Source organism: Oryx dammah, unplaced genomic scaffold, assembly GCF_014754425.2.
Source record: "Oryx dammah isolate SB20612 unplaced genomic scaffold, SCBI_Odam_1.1 HiC_scaffold_29, whole genome shotgun sequence".
In the NCBI taxonomy this organism is placed as follows: Eukaryota; Metazoa; Chordata; class Mammalia; order Artiodactyla; family Bovidae; genus Oryx; species Oryx dammah.
In genome coordinates, this window is record NW_024070213.1 from 18,336,645 (window position 1) to 18,359,351 (window position 22,707).

General features: G+C 39.2%; 1 protein-coding gene across 3 annotated transcripts in view; it reads right to left on the reverse strand.

The window, feature by feature from the left end:
• Positions 1-3,216: 3,216 nt before the first annotated feature.
• The window catches only part of LOC120858797 (alpha-2-macroglobulin), a 68,269-nt gene continuing 48,778 nt past the window's right edge, over positions 3,217-22,707 (reverse strand). For all 3 annotated transcript variants that reach the window (XM_040235111.1, XM_040235112.1, XM_040235110.1), the window contains exons 22-36: positions 22,328-22,379; positions 18,977-19,060; positions 18,515-18,691; positions 18,104-18,191; positions 16,787-16,943; positions 15,918-15,992; positions 15,310-15,490; positions 9,790-10,013; positions 8,855-9,073; positions 8,578-8,705; positions 6,838-6,928; positions 5,719-5,784; positions 4,200-4,302; positions 3,701-3,742; positions 3,217-3,362 (exon numbers count right to left, since the gene is read on the reverse strand). In XM_040235111.1, coding sequence (XP_040091045.1) covers positions 3,346-3,362; positions 3,701-3,742; positions 4,200-4,302; positions 5,719-5,784; positions 6,838-6,928; positions 8,578-8,705; positions 8,855-9,073; positions 9,790-10,013; positions 15,310-15,490; positions 15,918-15,992; positions 16,787-16,943; positions 18,104-18,191; positions 18,515-18,691; positions 18,977-19,060; positions 22,328-22,379 — 1,704 coding nt within the window. In that variant the 3' untranslated portion in view covers positions 3,217-3,345. The remainder of the gene's footprint in view (positions 3,363-3,700; positions 3,743-4,199; positions 4,303-5,718; positions 5,785-6,837; positions 6,929-8,577; positions 8,706-8,854; positions 9,074-9,789; positions 10,014-15,309; positions 15,491-15,917; positions 15,993-16,786; positions 16,944-18,103; positions 18,192-18,514; positions 18,692-18,976; positions 19,061-22,327; positions 22,380-22,707) is intronic.

Here is a 22,707-nt window from a genome sequence, read left to right on the forward strand (position 1 = left end):
TTTCTCATTCTGTTTCCAGCCACATATTTTGCCATTGTTTAGATGTTTCCTAATATATTCTGAATTCTTGTGACCTCTTTCATACAGTAAACTGTTATACCCTCACCTCCCAGTATTAACTTTTGATTTATCAGTGGAGTTTACCTGAATATAAAAGACATTTATTCTTCCGAGGTAGATCAAGTATTCTATTTCTTTCTCTTTGAATTCCTGCCATAACCACGCAACCAACCTCTGACCTCTCTATCTCATTTACAGTCATGTCTCCACATACTTTTATAGAAAGAATAGATAGTTCACAAAATTTGATGTTGTCAAGATATATCATTCTTTAAAAGTCTGCTGAATTTTAATTCCATGATTCCCAACCAGTAGGCTGGTGGCAGATCTATTTTCAATTATAATTAGATATCTTCTTCAGGATAAAGAACACGATGTAAAAATTCATGACTCAAGAGCGTCCAGGTCTCTCTGGTTACGAAAATAATGTCCAAAATCCTCTTACAATGAAAAGTGAAGTGAATTATAAAAGAATTCATACAGAGTGACTGGTAATTACCAGAATATCAGAATTTGAATGTGGCATGTCAAAACTTGAGAAGGTCATTGTATCTGGAGTCCATTCTAGTAATAAATAGTTTGCAATATTTATCATGTAGTATTACAATAAGCCAAATATGAATCTATTCCTTTTATTCTTCAGTGTAATTTCTCTAAGGAAAGAATCCCTTCAATTCAATTGAATCCCTGCATTCAATTTTGCATCATAGCATGGAATATAGTGCCTGACACACTGGAATGAATGAATAAATGTTTCTTGAGTGAGTCTTCTTGGTCCAAGGAGATACAGTGATTGATTTGCAACAAGCATACCGTGCAGGTACTTTTGCAGTCATGACTTCCATAAGAACAAAGAAAAAAGGACTAGACTAAGTGATAGAATTTATTATAATCCTGTTAGTTTGTTTCCTTTAGTCATACTCTTAGGAGAAGGAAATGGCAACCCACTCCAGTATTCTTGCCTAGAGAATCCCATGGACAGAGGAGCCTGAGGGGCTGCTGTCCGTAGGGTTGCACAGAATCAGACATGACTGAAGTGACTTAGCATGCATACATGCATTGGAGAAGGAAATGGCAACCCACTCCAGTATTCTTGCCTGGAGAATCCCAGGGACAGAGGAGCCTGGTGGGCTGCCGTCTATGGGGTTGCACAGAGTCGGGCATGACTGAAGTGACTTAGCAGCAGCAGCAGTAATACCCCTAATTTCTTTTATATTTCATGCCTTAGATTGATCTAATTATAACATTTATTCAGCTCTGAAATGTTTTTTTCTTGGCCTTGTTGTCTGGTGTGGGCTGGAGAGGCAGAATGGTTTGAGGTTATGTGTAGACTTGGAAGCAAGACTTCTTGATATTGAATTCTGGTTTAGTCATTTACTCCCTGAATAAATTGGGAAAATTACACCTCTCTGTGCCTCAGTGTCCTCACTTGTTATGCAAGTGAAAGTGTTAGTCACTCAGTTGTGTCCCCAACTCTTTGTGACCCCGTGGACTGTAGCTCGCCAGGCTCCTCTGTCCTTGGGATTCTCCAGGCAAGAATACTGGAGTGAGCTGCCATTTCCTCCTCCAGGGGATCTTCCCAACCCTGGTCTCCTGCATTGCAGGTAGATTTGGTTACTGTCTGAGCCACCAGGGAATCCTCAGTTGTTATAATAATACCTGTTTCATAGGGTTGATATATTAATACCTATGAAGTGCTTAGAGGAGAATCTAGCACAAAGGCGATTAACTTTCTTTCTTAAAGATTTTTTTGATGTGGACCATTTTTAAAGTCTTTATTGAATTTGTTATAATACTGCTTCTGTTTTATATTTTTTGGCTAAGAGGCACATATGATCTTAGCTCCCTGACCGGGGATTGGCAACCCCCCCACCCCACCCCCGCCCCACCGGCATTGGAAGGCAAAGTATTAACCACTGGATAGCCAGGGAAGTTCCAGGGTGATAGCTTTTAGCTTTTATTTTGCCTAGCCTGGAGACAGAGCTAAGGGTGCTTGAACTTCAAAGACCTTCACAGTTTTTAGTTTATAGCATCCAGGCTCTGTCAGGCTCAACCAAATGAAGACTAAGACTCCTAGGACTTTCCAGGGATCTTGTCTTCAAACTCTGGAAGCTTCTACTCCTCCATCCATATGATGGATGATTTAATGCATATGAGTATCTCCTTGAGTTTATATTCATCCTTTGGTTCTGGCTTAAAGTTCCAAAAAAAAAAAAAAAAGATGTTTCAATGTAACACTCTTATTTAGGCTTTGACTCCTATGTATTCTTTCCTCTAGGAAAACTCACTTCTCTTTGAATCAACTCTTCAGTATTTTCAATCTGTCATCCTTCACTGAATCTGATACCCAAGCTTAACTAACTGATCACATGTATTGGTCAATGGCAGATTTGGTTCTCAGGACACATAACCTCCAATTCAAATCAAGTCCCAATTAATTATGCTGCCTCCCTATGTTGGACAGTCAACTTTCTATTTCATTACTTCCCTTTGATGTGGAAAGTCTTTCTTTCTCCAGGCAGCCTTTTGTTCTCTCATAAATCCACTCTTTGGCTTTTTCTTAGAGTACTGCCATAACCAAACACACTTTAAATGCTCCTAGTATATTATCCAATACTTTCTTCTTTTCCCTGCAACCGTTAAATGAAGCCTACTCAGACTACCATCTCTGCAATGATTCTCATTTTTGAAATCCCTTAACTCTTGACTTTTTAAACAGTAATTTTATTTATTTATTTTTGGCTGTGCTGGGTCTGTATTGCTGCACAAAGGCTTTCTCTAGTTGTGGTGAGTGGGGGCTACTCTCTACTTGCAGTGTGTGGGCTTCTTGTTGCGGTGGCTTCTCTTGTTGCAGAGCATGGGCTCTAATGTGTGCAGACTTCAGTAGTTGCAGCATGGGGGCTCAGTAGTTGCAGCTCCTGAATGCTAGAGCACAGACTCAATAGTTGTTGCACATGGGCTTATTTGCTCCTCAGGATGTGGTATCTTTCCTGACCAGGGATCAAATCCTTGTCTCCAGCATTGGCAGGTGGATTCTTTACCACTGAGCCAGCACAGAAACCTTTTTCTATGAATTTTCATCTCAGGAGTCTATTGGGAATCACATGGAATTTTAATAAACATTTATTGAGTAAATGAGGAAACAGTGATAGAGACTGACCAGAAAAAAAAAAAAAAAGGTTTATTCAACAAGCCTTCAGAGATGTTAAAAAGTGTCTTTCTTCCATGGAGATCTGAGTCTGTGGAACAGGGACTCCAGGAAAGTAGTTTTCATTGACATGGTCTTTAAGCATTTCCAGTATCTGTGATAGCGGAAAGGATAGAAAGTTCAGATAGACATGGGTTTCTGGAGCAGTGAAAATTCCTTCCAAGATCTGGGTGGCATATTGCCAGAGGAAATCCAGTTAGTATAGTGGAAATGAGATTCATTACTTAAAATGATTCAACTTGCAGTTCTATGAACTGTCTGAGATTTGACTATCAGGGGCCCCTTTTCAATAAAGGTTTTTTTTTTTTTTTTACAATAAGTTGCACCTTGAGCAGTATGATATCCATGAAAAATATTTAGCAAGAATTTTATGGAGGAGATTTGAGGGGAGACAAAGTAGTTCTCACTCCATCTGGAAGGAGTTTTGCTTACCTTTGCTGCAAGGAGCACTGTACTCAGCAACTGCAAACTCATCTGAATAAAAACAAAAACAGTCAAGCAAAGTGAGAAGGAAAGCAAACATCGATGTGGGAAGAATTGTATCAGAAACACCAGCATCATTCATTTGATGTGTTCTTACTGCCTTGTGTCTTCAAACACCATATGTTATGCTTTCCTTTACCCTAAACTCTTGAAGGGCAGCAGTTTAGATATCATACTTATTTAAATTTCATATTGTCCTAAGTTGATTTTATCTGAAGAAAAGAGAACTAGATATCCTACAGGTGCTTTGTATTAGGAATAGTACATTTATACAATAAGTAGTTTCTACAATGTTTGTGTAGAAGACAAAGACAGAAGAATCAGACTTGGTGGAGACACAACAAACTGATGAGAGCAGTTAGTTCAATGAACTGGCCCAACACATCTTTCAAATATAAATCTCTGTGATCAAGAATTTAATTTCTGTGTGAACATTGTTCTCACTCACCTGTCTCATAATAGTCATAGACTTTCACTATGGCTGGTTTCAGATCCCTTACTGGGATGTCTTGCAGAACTGTGAAGGTCAAGGTCAGGGTCTCATTTGTCACCTATAAAGCAAAAAGGAATTAAATGACCCTCCAGGGAGCTTCCATCTCTCTTTGAGTGAGTTTAAGTATTCATCTATTTTGGGGAAAAACTTTGTCATCTAACAGAGTCCTTACATTGGGTTAAAAGCTCTCAAAGTAGATGAAAACTTCCCCAAACTGTTTCTTAAATAACTAAAACTATTCATACACTCCCATTAATGTGAGTTCATGGCTCTATTCATAGGGGTGAATGATGTATGCTTTTTACTGTTTGAATACTTATGTTTATTTTTAAGTATCAGAATTCAAAACTTTCACTTCTCTATCATGCAGAAATACTTGTTATCTCAAAATACGTGTATATATATGGCTGAGTCCTTTCGCTTTTCACCTGAAACTGACACAACATTGTTAATTGGCTAATGTATGCATGCCAAGTCGCTCAGTCGTGTCTGACTCTTTGCGACCCTATGGACTACAGCCCACCGGGCTTCTCTGTCCATGGGATTTTCCAGGCAAGAATACTGGAGTGGGTTGCCATGCTCTCCTCAAGAGGATCTTCCTGAACCAGGGATTGAACTCTTGTCTGTTATGTCTTCTGCATTGGCAGGTAGGGTTTTTTTTTTTTTTTTTTTTTTAACCACTGAGCCATCTGGGAAGCCCAACTGGCTATACTCCCGTACAAAATAAAAAGTTTTTAAAAAAGAATATAAAAAGCAGGTCGCTGCAGACTTAAGTTTCATAAAATTGTAAGCTATAATATCCATCAATATGGGAACAAATAAACTATGTAACAACACACAACTATAAAATCAGATTGGTTTATTGCTGGACTGATCCTACATTTTATGGTCTAAGTCCTTCCTGAGATTGACAGTATATTACCTCTTTGTCTTACTAATGTGACGTTGAAATGTGTGTGTGCTGAGTCATGTGCAACCCTTAGCAATGCCAAGGACTATAGCCCACCAGGCTCCTCTGTCCATGGGATTTCCCAGGCAAGAATACTGGAGTCGGTTGCCATTTACTCCTCCAGGGGATCTTCCCGACCCGGGGATCAAACCCTTGTCTTTTAAGTCTCCTGCATTGGCAGGTGGATTCTTTACCTTTGGTGTCACCTAGGATGTTGATATAGTAATTGACTAACCCCAATGGTTGCTTCCTTCTATTATGCAGTATTTGCAAAATAACTTGTGCACATAAGTCAGCATCTTTTGTGGAGAATTTCTTGCTTTTGGGGGGGGTCCTAGAAATATTCATATCCCAATATTATATATAACAAGCCATTTCTTCCCATAGTCCCAGATGAAATATAAATAGAGGAGAGGAGAATATTCATTGGAACTAATGTTAGAATTCTCAAATTTTTCGTATGGAGATGATGTCTCCAAAAATGTCTTATCTATATTTTTGCAACTAGATTGGCAGGGCGCTCACCTTATCCAGATAAATCAAAACATGATTGTTGCTAACTTCTGTTCGGCTCACGTCAGATCTTTCTAGCTGAAGAAAATTAAGACATTGTAAATGTTAATAAACAGATGAAAACTCTGGGGAACCAGAGAAAAGAATGTTTATTACCAAACTAAGCCTGAGGGTGAAATTTTTTGAAATGCTTTTTATAAGCAAAGACAATAATGTAGCAAAATTAAAAAGGAAAGGTAATTGGGATGCAGTGTTTAATATTAGTATGATACAGGACCTATGTATAAAGTTGATTTATTTGAGGAATAGGGAACAAAAAAACTTAGAAATTACCCATATTTCAAGGTTCAATTCACGTTCCATTCCTTTATGGAGGCTTTTTTTTTTCTTTACTTTTTCTTATTCTCAGTTTTCTCTGTACTTCTGCAATAGTTCTCGTTTATGCCAATCTTCTTCATATTTTTTCACTAGCTCATGTGCTTATGCTTTATTTTCTAAGCTCCATTAAAGTAGGAGCCTGCCAACACTTTTTTTCCTAGTAGATGTGGCTCCTAGCATAGTGCTGTTCAGGACAGGAGACAGGCTGTTGCTGTGTCACTAAAGCAGTGGACAGGAAGGATGCTGGAGCTGGCATCCAGCATCCAGGTATGCCCAGGAAGTTCAGAAGACTAAATTAATATGATCCCTAATACCTGCCACCCCAGTATGATCCATGGTGGAAGAACAGTCTCAAAATTGTCTGAATTGACCATTGAAGTTAGTAGTGAAAGACTAGTTAATGATAACAATGCTTCATAAAACTAGAAGGAAAGGAGAATGTTTTACAGACCATTTGTTTTTCAGGGGTGGCAGTTTTGGGTTATTAGTACTTAAAATTAATATTTCAAATTAATATCTTAATGGAAATATGACCAAAAAATCCATCACAAAATTTTGAAACCCATTAAAGCAAAGTTTAATGAGAAAACAAACAAACAGCTCCCCATACAAACATGCTAAATTATATTTCTGCATTTGGTGAAAGTAATGTCTTTGGTAGGAGTTGATTTAATAGTATTTTATATTAATGTCTTAGTCTAGAGATATAAAACATTAAATAAAAGAGAGTCTCCTGGGCTTATGTAAACCTACCATTTTCACTGTTGGTTTCAAGGGAATGAAGCCAGATACCATCTTCACGTCAACAATTGCCATGTTGGAGGCTGGACGGCTTCCAGTATAACTAAAAATCCAGGCAAGAAAGGAGTTAGGATTTTCTGTGTTATTAAATATTTTTTTCCTATGTCCAGTAAGCACATAAGAGTCCTGAAAGGTACCAGAAATCTTCCTAAATTTCTTATCAAGTAGCTCAAAAAACTGGCTATGCATTAGAATCTTCAGGGGAGCCTGTTGAAGCCACAGAGACCAGGCCTTACTCCAGACCAGATGAATCAGAATTTCATGGGTGTGACCTCTGAGCATGTGCCTTTTAAGAAAGCTCTAATCATGTAAGAAACGAAGTGCCAGTCTATGTTCGATACAGGATACAGGATGCTTGGGGCTGGTGCATGGGGATGATCCAGAGAGATGATATAGGGTGGGAGGTGGGAGGGGGATTCAGGATTGGGAGCTCGTATACACCCGTGGTGGATTCATGTCAATGTATGGCAAAACCAATACAGTAAAAATAAAATACTTTACAGTAAAGTAAAATAAAGTAAAAATAAAATTAAAAAAAAAAAGAAAGCTCTATAAGTGATGCATAGTTGGGCAGTTCAGTTCAGTCGCTCAGTCATGTCCGATTCTTTGAGACCCCATGGACTGCACCATGTCAGGCCTTCCTGTCCATCACCAATAACCGCAGTTTACTGAAACTCATGTCCATTGAGTTGGTGATGCCATCCAACCATCTCATCCTCTGTCGTCCCCTTCTCCTCCCACCTTCACTCTTTCCCAGCATCAGGGTCTTTTCATATGAGTCAGTTCTTCACATCAGGTGGCGAAAGTATTGGAGTTTTAGCTTCAGCAACAGTCCTTCCAATGACTATTCAGTACTGATTTCCTTTAGGATGGACTGGATGGATCTCCTTGCAGTCCAAGGGACTCTCAAGAGTCTTCAACACCACAGTTCAAAAGCATAGATGGGCATGAGATTGCTAATCTATCCAGTTATTTGTTACATGTACTTTGTCTTTTTTTCCTGAATAATGTCCCCAACCAGGTTATAATATTCTTGTTGTTCAGTCACTAAGTTGGGTCTGACTCTTTGCGATCCCATAGACTATAGGATGCCAGGCTCCTTTGTCCTTCACTATCTGCCAGAGTTTGCTCATAATATTCTTTTTTTTGCTCATAATATTCTTGTGTACAAATAGCCCAGTAGTTATTTGAAAATGGCTGCGTACGTATGTATTTCCCCCAGATTGATTATTTTATATGTAATCTGAGATTTAATTATCACCAGTAGGAATTCTAACTAGAGAGTCACTACTCCCTTCTATTCATACTTTTCAAGAGGTCTCCACCTTTGTCCTGGATAAAGCAAGAATAATATTAGATTTCATGACAATAGAATGAAATCAGGATGAATCATTACATTAGAATAAAATCAGGAATTCAGGTTAGAGGCAAGGGGTAATGTTCCTTATGTAATTATTATTGAGGGGGATTAATAAGCTGTAAATAAGGAGATTAGACACTAAGAGATCCTGCAGTGGGGATATACAATGTAAACTCCATCACTGAGAAATTCTGTGTCAACATGGGAACAGGTTGCCTTTTCAATAAATGCAGAACAGACATTCACTGTCACGCTGCTCTGCTTAATGCAGAGTTCTAGTGAGAAGGTTGGCTGTTATACCCAGAACTACATGATGCAGTTAGAGGTCTTACCTGACATTCAGTGAGATCTGGAAGCTGGTGTGGGCTTTGGGTCCATCACAAGTTTGGGGCAGAGTCTGCACCTCCAAAGCAAATGGGAACTTGTCTTTTTTCGGGAGAATATTGTATTTCAAAGATGTCTGTGGAACAGAGAAAAATCTGTGATTTTTCCTTCTCCAGGACTCTTCCCAGATACCTCAACTCTTTCTCTCATTTGTGCCATCGCTCACTGAGTTAGGACTTTTCAGTGACCATGGTGACTCTGGACCTTCTGTCCCCAGAATCTCACCTGGAGGTAAACACATCCTTCTCCTGTGACTGCCATGTTGTACTCTCCAGGCACCTCTGGCAATGAAACCTGCTGTAGTAACAGGCGGTTGCTGTTTTCCACTTGGAATTCTGAGGAAAATGTCCCTGAAGACTGGATGGTCACCTGTGCAGCCTTGCTAGTCCTGGTGAAAGTGGCTGCTCCATATCTGGACAAGGCGTGGAGAGCTACCACTGTGTCCTGGAAGAGACAGGTGAGAGGACCCATGTAGGCATGACAGCCCTTGAAAGACCCAAAAGTCCATGTTAGTGAATAGTGAAAGTCACTCAGTCATGTCTGACTCTTTGCGACCCCATGGACTGTAGCCTGTCAGGCTCCTCTGTCCATGGAATTCTCCAGGCAAGAATACTGGAGTGGTTAGCCTTTCCCTTCTCCAGGGTATCTTCCTAACCCAGGGATTGAACCCAAGTATCCCGCATTGCAGGCAGATTCTTTACTGTCTGAGCCACTAGGAAAGCCCAAGAATACTGGAGTGGGTAGCCTATCCCTTCTCTTGGGGAACTTCCCAACTCAGGGATAGAACCAAGGTCTCTTGCATTGCAGGAGGATTCTTAACCAGCTGAGTTACCAAGGAAACACAAAATCCATGTTAGCTGCCACAAAAGGAGCTTTGGTTTCCTATTTCCTGTTCCCCTCACTACTTCAGTAGTAGAATCCTCATTTTAAGATTGATTATAATCCTTAGATAGATGGCCGAACCATATCTTTTGCGTATCTGCCTTGGACTGTATGGTTCTGATCATGTATCTATCCTTATTTCTCACCATCCTTGAATACTAATAACATTTTCCCTCATTTCAAGTATTTGTATCTTCATTTTTTTCTTCTTTTACATGTTTGTATCTTGTTCAAACATTTTGCTACCGTGAAGTGAAAGGTTCTGGCTAAGCACGGACCTGGGTGGAAGAGAAGCCCCCCTGGGAATTCTGCTGCTTTGAGATCCACTTCACCATGCTCGTGGCAGGGGTGAGGTCCTGCAAGGTCGAGGCAGGCTGGGCCGTGAGGTGAGCAAGGAGCACGTAGGCCGTCATCTCCACCTCTGCAGACGGAGCCCTGGGTTTATAAACATCCTCTGTGAGCACCGTGGGTTTCTGAGGTCGTGTCCAGTGGATGGAATTACCTGGAGGTGAGAAAAAGATTTTTTCATGTGTTATGTAAGTGACCACATACTCATATTCAACTTCAAGTAAAAGTAGAGGAGCCAGACCTGAAGTGAGGGTTGCATTCCAATGATTGTCAAACCTTATCTAGATGCTTTTCCTTATATGAAAAGCTGAACTTGACTTCTCATAGAACTTGGGCTAAGGTGGTCATGTTGCTGGAGTCCAAAGCCTACAGCCAGCCAAGTTGTCAAATGGTTGCTGCAGTTGTGTTAGTGGAAGAAATAGCTGAGCAAGTTCTCTGATTGGTTGTAGTAATTTCCTGTATTTGATGTTATTCCAACCTTGTCTAGGGTTTGTTCAATTTTGTATAAAGCTTGTCTTTGAAGATTTCTTATGAGGATCACAAATCACATGAGATAATGGAGTTTTCATTCATTAGATTAAAAAAAAGAGTAATTCTCAAAATACCAAAGGCTGACAGGGTGTGAAATAACAGGTACTGATTTATACTGCTGTGGGAAGTAAACAGCTCTTTGGAGAGTAATTTGGCAGTAATCCAGCAAAGGGGAAAATGTACTGAGCTCACGAATCCAGCAGTTATGCTTTCCAGGTTCAAGTTAGACAAACTCAGGTCCTACCCCCTCAAGGAGAATATGAGTATTCATTGAAGCATGGTTTGCAACAGAAGTAAATAAACAAGAAAAGATCCATGAGAAGAGACACTCTATATAAGTTACGACATTTTAGTATACTGTAATGTATTATGCGGAGAAGGCAATGGCACCCCACTCCAGTACTCTTGCCTGGAAAATCCCATGGATCGAGGAGCCTGGTAGGTTGCAGTGCATGGGGTTATGAAGAGTTGGACACGACTGAGCGACTTCACTTTCAATTTTCACTTTCATGGATTGGAGAAGGAAATGGCAACCCACTCCAGTGTTCTTGCCTGGAGAATCTCAGGGACAGCGGAGCCTGACAGGCTGTCGTCTATGGGGTCACACAGAGTCGGACACGACTGAAGCGACTTAGCAGCAATGTATTATGCTAGTCAATCTAACCACATGGACCACAGCCTTGCCTAACTCAATGAAACTAAGCCATGCCCGCGGGGCAACCCAAGATGGGCAAGTCATGGTGGAGAGGTCTGACAGAATGTGGTCCACTGGAGAAGGGAATGGCAAACCACTTGAGTATTCTTGCCTTGAGAACCCCATGAACAGTATGAAAAGGCAAAATGATAGGATACTGAAAGAGGAACTCCCCAGGTCAGTAGGTGCCCAATATGTTACTGGAGATCAGTGGAGAAATAACTCCAGAAAGAATGAAGGGATGGAGCCAAAGCAAAAACAATACCAGCTGTGGATGTGACTGGTGATAGAAGCAAGGTCCGATGCTGTAAAGGGCAATATTGCATAGGAACCTGGAATGTCAGGTCCATGAATCAAGGCAAATTGGAAGTAGTCAAACAGAAGATGGCAAGAGTGAATGTCAATATTCTAGGAATCAGCAAACTAAAATGGACTGGAATGGGTGAATTTAACTCAGATGACCATTATATCTACTACTGTGGGCAGGAATACCTCAGAAGAAATGGAGTAGCCATCATGGTCAACAAGAGTCCAAAATGCAGTACTTGGATGCCATCTCAAAAACGACAGAATGATCTCTGTTCGTTTCCAAGGCAAACCATTCAACATCATGGCAATCCAAGTCTCTGCCCCAACCAGTAATGCTGAAGAAGCTGAAGTTGAACAGTTCTATGAAGACTTACAAGACCTTTTAGAACTAACACCCAAAAAAGATGTCCTTTTCATTATAGGGGACTGGAATGCAAAAGTAGGAAGTCAAGAAACACCTGGAGTAACAGGCAAATTTGGCCTTGGAATGTAGAATGAAGCAGGGCAAAGGCTAATAGAGTTTTGCCAAGAGAATGCACTGGTCATAGCAAACACCCTCTTCCAACAACACAAGAGAAGACTCTACACATGGACATCACCAGATGGTCAACACCGAAATCATACTGATTATATTCTTTGCAGCCAAAGACGGAGAAGCTCTCTATAGTCAGCAAAAACAAGACTGGGAGCTGACTGTGGCTCAGATCATGAACTCCTTATTGCCAAATTCAGACTTAAAGTGAAGAAAGTAGGGAAAACCACTAGACCATTCAGGTATGACCTAAATCAAATCCCTTATGATTATACAGTGGAAGTGAGAAATAGATTTAAGGGACTAGCTCTGATAGAGTGCCTGATGAACTATGGAATGAGGTTTGTGACACTGTACAGGAGACAGGGATCAAGACCATCCCCATGGAAAAGAAATGCAAAAAACCAAAATGGCTGTGTGGGGAGGCCTTGCAAATAGCTGTGAAAAGAAGAGAAGTGAAAAGCAAAGGAGAAAAGGAAAGATATAAGCATCTGAATGCAGAATTCCAAAGAATAGCAAGGAGAGATAAGAAAGCCTTCCTCAGCCATCAAAGCAAAGAAATAGAGGAAAAGAACAGAATGGGAAAGACTAGAGATCTCTTCAAGAAAATTAGAGATACCAAGGGAACATTTCATGCAAAGATGGGCTTGATAAAGGACAGAAATGGTAGGGACCTAACAGAAGCAGAAGATATTAAGAAGAGGTGGCAAGAATACACAGAAGAACTGTACAAAAAAGATCTTCACAACCAAGATAATCACAATGGTGTGATCACTCACCTAAAGCCAGACATTCTGGAATGTGAAGTCAAGTGGGCCTTAGAAAGCATCACTACGAACAAAGCTAGTCAAGGTGATGGAATTCCAGTTAAGCTGTTTCAAATCATGAAAGATGATGCAATGAAAGTGTTGCACTCAATATGCCAGCAAATTTGGAAAACTCAGCAGTGACCACAAGACAGGAAAAGGTCAGTTTTCATTCTAATCCCAAAGAAAGGCAATGTCAAAGAAAGCTCAAACTACCACACAATTGTACTCATTTCACACGCTAGTAAAGTAATGCTCAAAATTCTCCAAGTCAGGCTTCAGCAATACGTGAATCGTGAACTTCCAGAATTTCAAGCTGGTTTTAGAAAAGGCAGAGGAATGAGAGATCAAATTGCCAACATCCGCTGGATCATTGAAAAAGCAAGAGAGTTCCAGAAAAGCATCTATTTCTGTTTTATTGACTATGCCAAAGCCTTTGACTGTGTGAATCACAATAAACTGTGGAAAATTCTGAGAGAGATGGGAATACCAGACCACATGACCCACCTCTTGAGAAACCTATATGCAGGTCAGGAAACAACAGTTAGAACTGGACATGGAAAAACAGACTGGTTCCAAATAGGAAAAGGAGTACGTCAAGGCTGTATATTGTCACCCTGCTTATTTAACTTCTATGCAGAGTACATCATGAGGGGTGCTGGGCTGGAAGAAGCACAAGCTGGAATCAAGATTGCTGGGAGAAATATCAATAACGTCAGATATGCAGATGACACCACCCTTATGGCAGAAAGTGAAGAGAAACTAAAGCTTCTTGATGAAAGTGAAAGGGGATAGTGAAAAAGTTGGCTTAAAGCTCAACATTCAGAGAACTAAGATCATGGCATCTGGTCCCATCACTTCATGGGAAATAGATGGGGAAACAGTGAAAACAGTGTCTGACTTTATTTTTTTGGGCTCCAAAATCACTGCAGATGGTGACTGCAGCCATGAAATTAAAAGACGCTTACTCCTTGGAAGGAAAGTTATGACCAGCCTAGACAGCATATTGAAAAGCAGAGACATTAGTTTGCCAACAAAGGTCCATCTAGTCAAGGCTTTGGTTTTTCCTGTGGTCATGTTTGGAAGTGAGAGTTGGACTGTGAAGACGGCTGAGTGCCGAAGAATTGATGCTTTTGAACTATGGTGTTGCAGAAGACTATTGGGAGTCCCTTGGACTGCAAGGAGATCCAACCAGACCATTCTGAAGGAGATCAACCCTGGGATTTCTTTGGAAAGAATGACGCTAAAGCTGAAATTCCAGTACTTTGGCCATCTCATGGGAAGAGTTGACTCATTGGAAAAGACTCTTATGCTGGGAGGGACTGGGGGCAGTAGGAGAAGGGGATGACAGAGGATGAGATGGCTGGATGGCATCACCAACTCGATGGACATGAGTTTGAGTGAACTCTGGGAGTTGGTGATGGACAGGGAGGCCTGGTGTGCTGCGACTCATGGGGTCACAAAGAGTCGGGCATGACTGAACGACTGAACTGAACTGAACGTATTATGCAGCAGTGAAAATTAACACACCCTTACAAGGGACTCTTTTCAGCCTAACGTTGAACTTAAAATACAAGTGGTAAGCAGACAGAGAAGGATCAAGTAGAAATACTTAGAAGCATGACAGTTCTTATCTAAAGATGAAAAATGTAATACTCTGAATATTATTTACAATTACACATGCAATAAAAAGATAAATCCATGGAGATTGTAATGACAAATTCTAGATCAACTACTTTTTAGTGTAGGAGTTGCACCCTGAGGGTTTTTCCAGCATTGGTAATATTCTGTTTCTTAATCTGAAAGGGAGGTATTAAAGATATTTGATAATTATTTTTTATGCATTTTTGTATAACTGAAATATTTCTTAGTGCATTATAAGAGTAAACAACTAATAGCACTGTCAAGGGAGAAAAGCAGGATATGTTTTATTGAATATCTTATTATTTGCATTTTATTTTTATTTCTTCTACCTCTCATATAGACTATTATATACAGAGAAATATTGTGTGGAGAATGAATAGACTTGTCCAACATCATCAGTTTTGTGAAATGAGCATAAAATACTAGAATTTATTCATGAGATTACTTCTTTCAGTCTTATGTTTAAAATGATATGATACACTGGGTGAGGGTGGAGCATATATTGAGAACTGATATATTAATCAATAGCTAGTACTTGTATAGCACTTGCTCTGGGCCATATACTTTTTAACACTAGTCTTCAGAGGCCAAGCTTCTTACTATTACAGTATACTGCCTTTTAATCTTTGGATGTGTAACTTGAGTAAGAAACTTCGAGTCTATAATGATATAGAGGGACTTCTTGGTGGCCCAGTGGTTAAGACTGAGCCTTCCAATGCAAGTGGTGTGGGTTCGACTCCTGGTCAGGGACCTAGGATCCCACATACTGCATAGTGTGGCCAAAAATTAAAAAATAAACAAAATGTAAATATAATGATATAGTTAAAAGAAGAGAGGGAAAGGGATCCTGAGAGGTAGTCATGGGAGACCTTTGGTGTGGAATTCTTGATCCCGAGAATGTGGGATGGGAGAAAGTTCTTGGGTGTGCTCTCACCTTCCTTCACGGCTTCCTCATCCAGTGACGTGAGTACCTCTGTCCTCCTTTCCTGGTTACCCGCCAGGGCAAAGGCATAGGCCAACAGTGCCTTGGTGTAGACGTGGCTGCCTTGGGATCCTTCCTTGGCTGACTTCCAGGCTGAGTCCAGGCAGAACAGGGCATTGCGGACGACAGGATGCTGGCGAGGGAGAACAGGAAGGGGGTGAGCTGTGTGAATAGGGAGGTTGGGGCCCCCAGGTAAAAACAGACCACAGCACAGAGTCAAGTTGTTCAGAAGCATTTGTCCCTCTAGCCTCGTTCTTAGGGAGGGAGAGAATAGTATTTTTTAATTTGTTAGTCTACATTCATAGTGCAAGAATATAATCTATATCTTTAGAATTCTAGATTCTATGTGTGTGTGGTGCTGGTGGTGAGGTTGCTAGGGAAGAAATAGATGAGGGCCATCACTGAGAAAGTGTAAATGTGTCTTAGTGGTTTGATCAAATTCTCTTATGATCTGGGAAGCATTGGCATTGCATAGTGGGAAAGATGAGTAAGGTGACATTTCAGACAACATGTCAGCAGTTTCACTGCATCCAGAGCAATGCTTTAGCCAGGACACTTACTGTGACAGGGAGAGGCATCTCTAGAAGGGCGATGGTGATGTAGGCAGAGAGGGTCACTTCATCGTCCACCCCACCCTGTAAACATGAGACAGAGAGAGATTTAAGTAAGAAGGACATTTATAGAGATACAGCTTACCTTAGGAAACAAGAAAAATCTCAAATAAACAATTTAATCTTATGCCTGAAGCAACTAGAGCAAGAAGAACAAACAAAACCCAAAGTGTGTAGAAGGAAAGAAATCATAAAGATCAGAGCAGAAATAAATGAAATAGAAACTAAAAATTAAAAAAAGGTCAGTGAAACTAAAAGCTGGTTCTTTGAAAATACAGATAAATTGATAAACCTTTCACTGGACTCATCATGGAAAAAAAAAAGGGAGTGGGCCCAAATCAATAAAATCAGAAGTGAAAAAAGAAGTTAAAACCGACACTACAGACATACAGCGGAGTATAAGAGAGTGCTATTAGCAACTGTATGTCAATAAAATGGACAATCTAGGAGAAGTGGATAAATTCCTAGAAGGTGCCATCTCCCAAGAAATTGAACCAGGAAGGAATAGAAAGTTTGAACAGACTAATTACCAGTACTGAACTTGACTTAGTAATTTAAAAACTCCCAATAACTTCCGAGAATGCTCTTCATCAGCTCCTTGTATTCGGTTGTCAAGGGATTTGTCCTAATCCATATTCATCACCGTGGGGCAAAGTATCACAGTCACCCTACGTTCCATCCCCTCTTTCTGGTGCTGCTATTCAGGTTTTATTTTCATCTGATACCTTCCTTAAGGAATCCTTAGGTTATCACTTCCTCTCCTTATCCTTGTGGACAGTATTATGGACAAAGGAAAAATAGCCCTGGGAACACTTCACCTTGATGGCATTGTTAAGCAGAGACCCAGAACTCCTGAAACAGCCATTGCTCTTCTGCTTTTGGGCCAGCCAGGTGAGAGCTTCAGTAATATGTGCTTCATCAATGAAGATATAGCCTCGAGCCTGGGCAAAACTCTTCAGTACAAAGGCTGTGAGCCTGTAGGGGAGAGGAAGTGATCACATCTATGTTGGTACAGTGGTTTCATAACCACTTCACAGCAGCAGCCTGCATAGGACACGTCTCATACACTGATGTGAGTCATCTAACAGACATACTTGTGCACTTAGAGCTTCTATTGCCTTTACTTGATGAGTCTGCTGGATTTAGTATAGTTGACTCTTGAACAACATGGTTTGACCTGCATGAGTCCACTTACTCAATGTTTTTTTTTTTTTTTTTTTAACAAATATGTACTACAGTACTACATTATCCCCAGTTGGTTGAATCTGTGGATGGACAACTGGGTTACAGAGGGCCGACTGTAGAGTGACAGTGTAGAATTTTCTACTGCTGAAGGTCAGCACCCATAACCTGCATGTTTTTCAAGGGTCAGCTGTACTCCTAATGTTACTTTTTTTTTTTCTGTTTGATTAAGGCTTTAAATCTTTAGTGATTTTCTTTTGTAGATGGTAGCATTTTCTTGTATATAGCTCTTACATGTGGTACCTTCTGACACTGTTTTGCCTGAGGTATCTCTTTTTTGATTTTTTTTGATGTGGACCATTTTAAAGGTCTTTATTGAGTTTGTTACAATATTGCTTCTGTTTTATAAGGCTTGTGGGATCTTAGCTGCCCAACCAGAGATCGAACCTGCATTGCCTCTGTTAGAAGGGTCTTCACCCCTGGACCACTGGGGATGTTCCTACCTTAGGGATTTAAAAATAATGTTTGATATCACTGGGACCATCTCATTTCTTTCCTCACTATTAGTTTATTAGAAATCAAAGTGAATTTGATCTAAAAAAAACATAATCTGAAGTTAACACAGTTTATTTGGAAGTTATGTGATATGGTCACTGGCTATCTCATTTAAAAAGTCATGGTTATGAAGGCTGTTTTTTTAAAAAATAGCTATTTCAGAAAGAATACCTTGGTGTATCATGAACAGGATGAATTCTGGGGACAAGTCTAACATATGTGTATTCGAATCTCAGCTTTTTTGCTTGTTGCCTTGCTAGTCTTGTACATTTATCCAGGATAACTAACTATAGGCTTAATGATAATATCTGATAGGGTTACTGGGAATATAATTTTGATTATATATGTAAGAGAGCTGACACAAAAATAGAAGCTCGTAAAAGCTTTCTTTCCCTTACCAAGTATTGCCCTCACTGTTGCCGTGATGCTCCCCAAAGGTGCTGTAAGAGCCATCGAAGTGCTTGTAGAGCAGCTGTCTCTGATAACCTGGAGTGGAAGTTTCATAAGCAACATGATATATTGTACATTGCATGGCCAGACAAATCATCAAAATGCCCTGGCATCTTGTGCTATTCCCTAAATTTTGTTGCAATATGTTGGATGGTTCTGAGTCCTAAACATTTTATTGGAGGTTGGACACTGGATAGGTCTCATGAAATTAACCGTCATAGTAGTCTTATTATTGTAAATATCCTAGAACGATACATTTACATATCATAGAATGGATAAGTAACTCAAGCCTACTGGAGAATCCAATCTGTTATTAAAATAACACTGCAAAGTTTTCATGCACTTATTCAGTCACTCACCAGTGTTGAGGTAGTGGATAGCCTTGGACTTGAGCTCTGCAGTCAGCTGCTGTGTCTCATTTAGATAATCCAGAACATAGATGTTAGGGGCAAAGAGGGCCATATTCTGTTCTCCACAACCATAGGGCATTTGGAGGAGATTTTGGGTGTTTCGTATGGCAGAGCCTAATATGTCTCCTAGGAAATGGGAGAGATGGGAAGTCATAAAATTTATAGATTATGATGTATCAGAATCATTAAGAAGAAATGTATAATTAGCTAAGGTAAAGAAAGGAGGATTTTTAGGAAGGGTGGTTCAAGTACAGAAGTATGATTAAAAGCAATAAATAAGTCCAAAGGAGAAGAGAACAAAGAAGTTAAAATTATAGCTGTTATTTTGAGAAAATATTTATGGAAAAAATAGGAGATATTGTCTACTATGGTTCACTAGTCCCCTGTAGGCCCCTAGGGCTGGAGACTCACCCAAAACTGAGAAGGAGGCTCGGGCAGATTCTTCCACCACATTTGGTGGCAGCTTCAGAGGTAAAGATTCAGACACCTCGGCACCTAGAGAAAGAAACAAATCAACCATGATGAAAGTGACTTCTACTGTATATCTTCCTAAAGAGCTCCAAGACCCAGAAGCCAGAACTATGCCTTGAACCTAAACTTCTTCTGAAAAGTTGTCCCTCTTTTAATATTCCAGTTTTTTAAATATCTTCAACATATATGAATGGGATTCTGAGATTTCTAGAATCTTTCCTTTCCCAGCCTCCTCATGTGTGGAATTGTAGCCAAAAGAAGGCTACACATTGACAAGAGCCTGTTACATCGTGATTCTCTGTAATTCCCCACAAGGGAAGCCCAAAATCTAGTTTTTTGGGGCTTCCCTGATAGCTCAGTGGTAAAGAATCTGCCTACAATGCATGAGACCCTGGTTGGATTCCTGGGTCTGGAAGATCCGCTGGAGAAGGGATAAGGTACCCACTCCGGTATTCTTGGGCTTCCCTTGTGGCTCAGCTGGTCAAGAATCTGCCTGCAATTCAGGAGACCTGGGTTCAATCCCTGGGTTGGGAAGATACCCTGGAGAAGGGAAAGGCTACCCACCCTAGTATTCTGGCCTGGAGAATTCCAAGGACTGTGTAGTCCATAGGGTTGCAAAGAGTCGAACACAACTCAAGTGTTTCATTAAGACCAGACTATGGTCAGAATATCTTGGTGGTGGTTTCAGCTGTCACTCAAAAGTTCCTGAATTCTACCTTAATGCTCAGTATTTACTTCCATTAAATTTCACCAGATATGAAGACAGTATTTTTATGGAAACCCTAAACATGGGGCAGGGGGTAAAGATGAACAGTATTTGACTCACTGAAGAAATTAATAGTTGCTGATAAGCATACACTTGCTGGCCTTTTAATATTGGTGAATAACATGAAGAAGAAAAGAAAAAATTGTAGTATTTATCATCATACTGAATTCCATCTTTATAGATTAATAATGAAACCTTTGTCAAAAGGCACAAAGTATCAGTTATACAAGATGAATAAATTCAACAGGTCTATTGTAAAGCGTAGTGCCTAGAGTTAATAATTACTGTATTGTGTACCTCTTGCTGCTGCTGCTAAGTCGCTTCAGTTATGTTCAACTCTGTGCAACTGCAAAGATGGCAGCCCACCAGGCTCCCCAGTCCCTGGGATTCTCCAGGCAAGAATACTGGAGTGGGTTGCCATTTCCTCCTCCAATGCATGAAAGTGAAATCTAAACATTTGCTAATAGGATATATCGTATATTACAAAAACATAATAATTAGAGAGTGAGAGGAAACTGTTGAAAGTGATGGATAAGTTTATGGTATAGATTGTGGTGACAGTTTCACAAGTGTATACTTCCTCCAAACTCATTAAGTAGGATACATCAATTATGTATGTACTATCAGTTATATTAATTACATAGTTATGTAGTTAAATTTAATCCTGTAGTTAAATATATAATTGTGTGCTAAATATACAGTTATATTAATTATATATTACTTGTATATCAAAAAATTCTCTTACATTCAAAAAACATTTCGTAAGAAAACATGACATAAGCAAAGCAAAAAGACAAATTACCAAATGAAAGGAAATATTTACAAATTACTCAGTAGATAAAGAATCAATGTATACAACTGAATCCAAAAAAATCCAAACTACTCCAACACATTGAAAATGGTCAAGGATATGAAAGCAATTCATAAGTGTGCAAAAATAAAGTCATCCTAATTTTCAGCTAGAGAAATGTAAATTAAAGTAACAATGCTTTTTTTTTCATCCATATTTTTGGTCAAAATTTAAAAACTTTGATGGTAACAAATGCTGGTGATAGTGCAGGAAAATATAAACTGGTGGAAACAGAAGCATATTTAGGTAATAGACTTTGTTTAGTTCTATTAAGACTAAGAATACACATTACTGGCTCTTAATTAGGAATTTCATGTTTTGGTATCTACCTTAGATATACTTGCATATATACACAAGGAGGCATCTATCTATCTAGTCCAGCAAATAGTTAGAAAAACCAATTTGGGAAATGCTATAAAACCAAGCAGACCTGTGATAGTTTGAAATTAAAAGGAATTATCTAAATCTATAATTTAACATGGAGAGATTTCTAAGATAAAAGTCCTTGAGTGAAAAATAAAGCAAGTTATATGATTAAACTTATCCATTTATGTAAATCACACATACAGAAACAAATTTATCAATGTATTATTTAAAAATGCACATTCTTAATCATTAAAGTATTAGAAAAGATTTCAAGGTGGTGACAATAGCCTTTAATATGAGGTTTTGATTTTTTTTTAAGGAGAAAGTATTTTTTGCATTATGTGGGTAATTAAAATTAATTTAAATAAAACTCTGATGATTAGCCCTAGACACATGAGAGAGAAATAAAAATGAAAAACTCAGAAATGGAGGAAAATCTGATTTGGTAGTAAGCAGTAAGTTCACTTAAATGTAGAAACAAGGCTAAATAATAAGGCAATTATGTTTTTAAGAATACATTTCATATATTAATATGTTAAGTCTTGACATGACAAAAAATATAATAAAGAGAAGTGAGTATGAAGAGAAAGGCAAGAAATGATGTTGATTAGACATTAATTTGAGATAAGAACACATTGCATTGATAAATTTCTTAGTGTACTAAGTTTCTATAAATGTTTTTATTTAGACTAGGAAATTCTCCACAAAGATAAAGCTATATCTTTTACTATAAGGTTCTTTAGTTCCTCTTTGGAATGACTGATAGGATGTTAGAATTGCCACCAAACAAATATTGACAGGACAAATGGTACAAGCTATGGAAACCTTTTCTCAGGAAGTACCATAGCCTCATTCTCTAATGTAGTTAGCTATGCAAAACTCAGTGTTGCAGTGGCTTGAATTCAGCAATTCAGCTACTTGTGTTGTATTGTATATTATAATTGTATTATATATATGCCTCCCATGTTGTATTACTAAATATCCAAGAAAATATCCCCTTTGGCAATATTCATTTTGAATCTACCCACTTTCTATTAAAACCTAGAACCACATCATACACTAGTCAGAAGGTCATTTTGATAGTTGTACAGGTGCTTAAGAAATAAAGACTCAGAATTCATGGGATAAGGATAGTCCCCTGATCAAATTACTTGGCCTCTTTAAGAAGCAGTTTCCTCACCAAATGGGTTGATGGTTCTTCGGGTCTTATCTCATAGGGAAAGTGTAGGAAGGGTATATATAAAATACTTTGAACTTCAAATATTATACTCTAGTCAACGTCATTTTAATTATGATGGCCGAGTCTTACCTGATGGACAAAGCAGGAAGTTGAATATTTCTTCCCTCTCCAGTCCTTCAGGCTTTAGGTGGAAAGAAAAGAAGTTAGAAATGAGAGACTTTCAGGACATAGGGGAACTACAGGTTTCTTGATGAAGAAAAGTATTGGAACTGATTTTCAAACGTATTATATAAACAAATTGTTTAAGTGTAAGCAAAATCTTCTTGATGAAAGTGAAAGAGGAGAGTGAAAAAGTTGGCTTAAATCTCAACATTCAGAAAACAAAGATCATGGCATCTGGTCTCATCACTTCATGGTAAACAGATGGGGAAACAGTGGAAATAGTATCAGACTTTATTTTTGGGGGCTCCAAAATCACTGCAGATGGTGATTGCAGCCATGAAATTAAA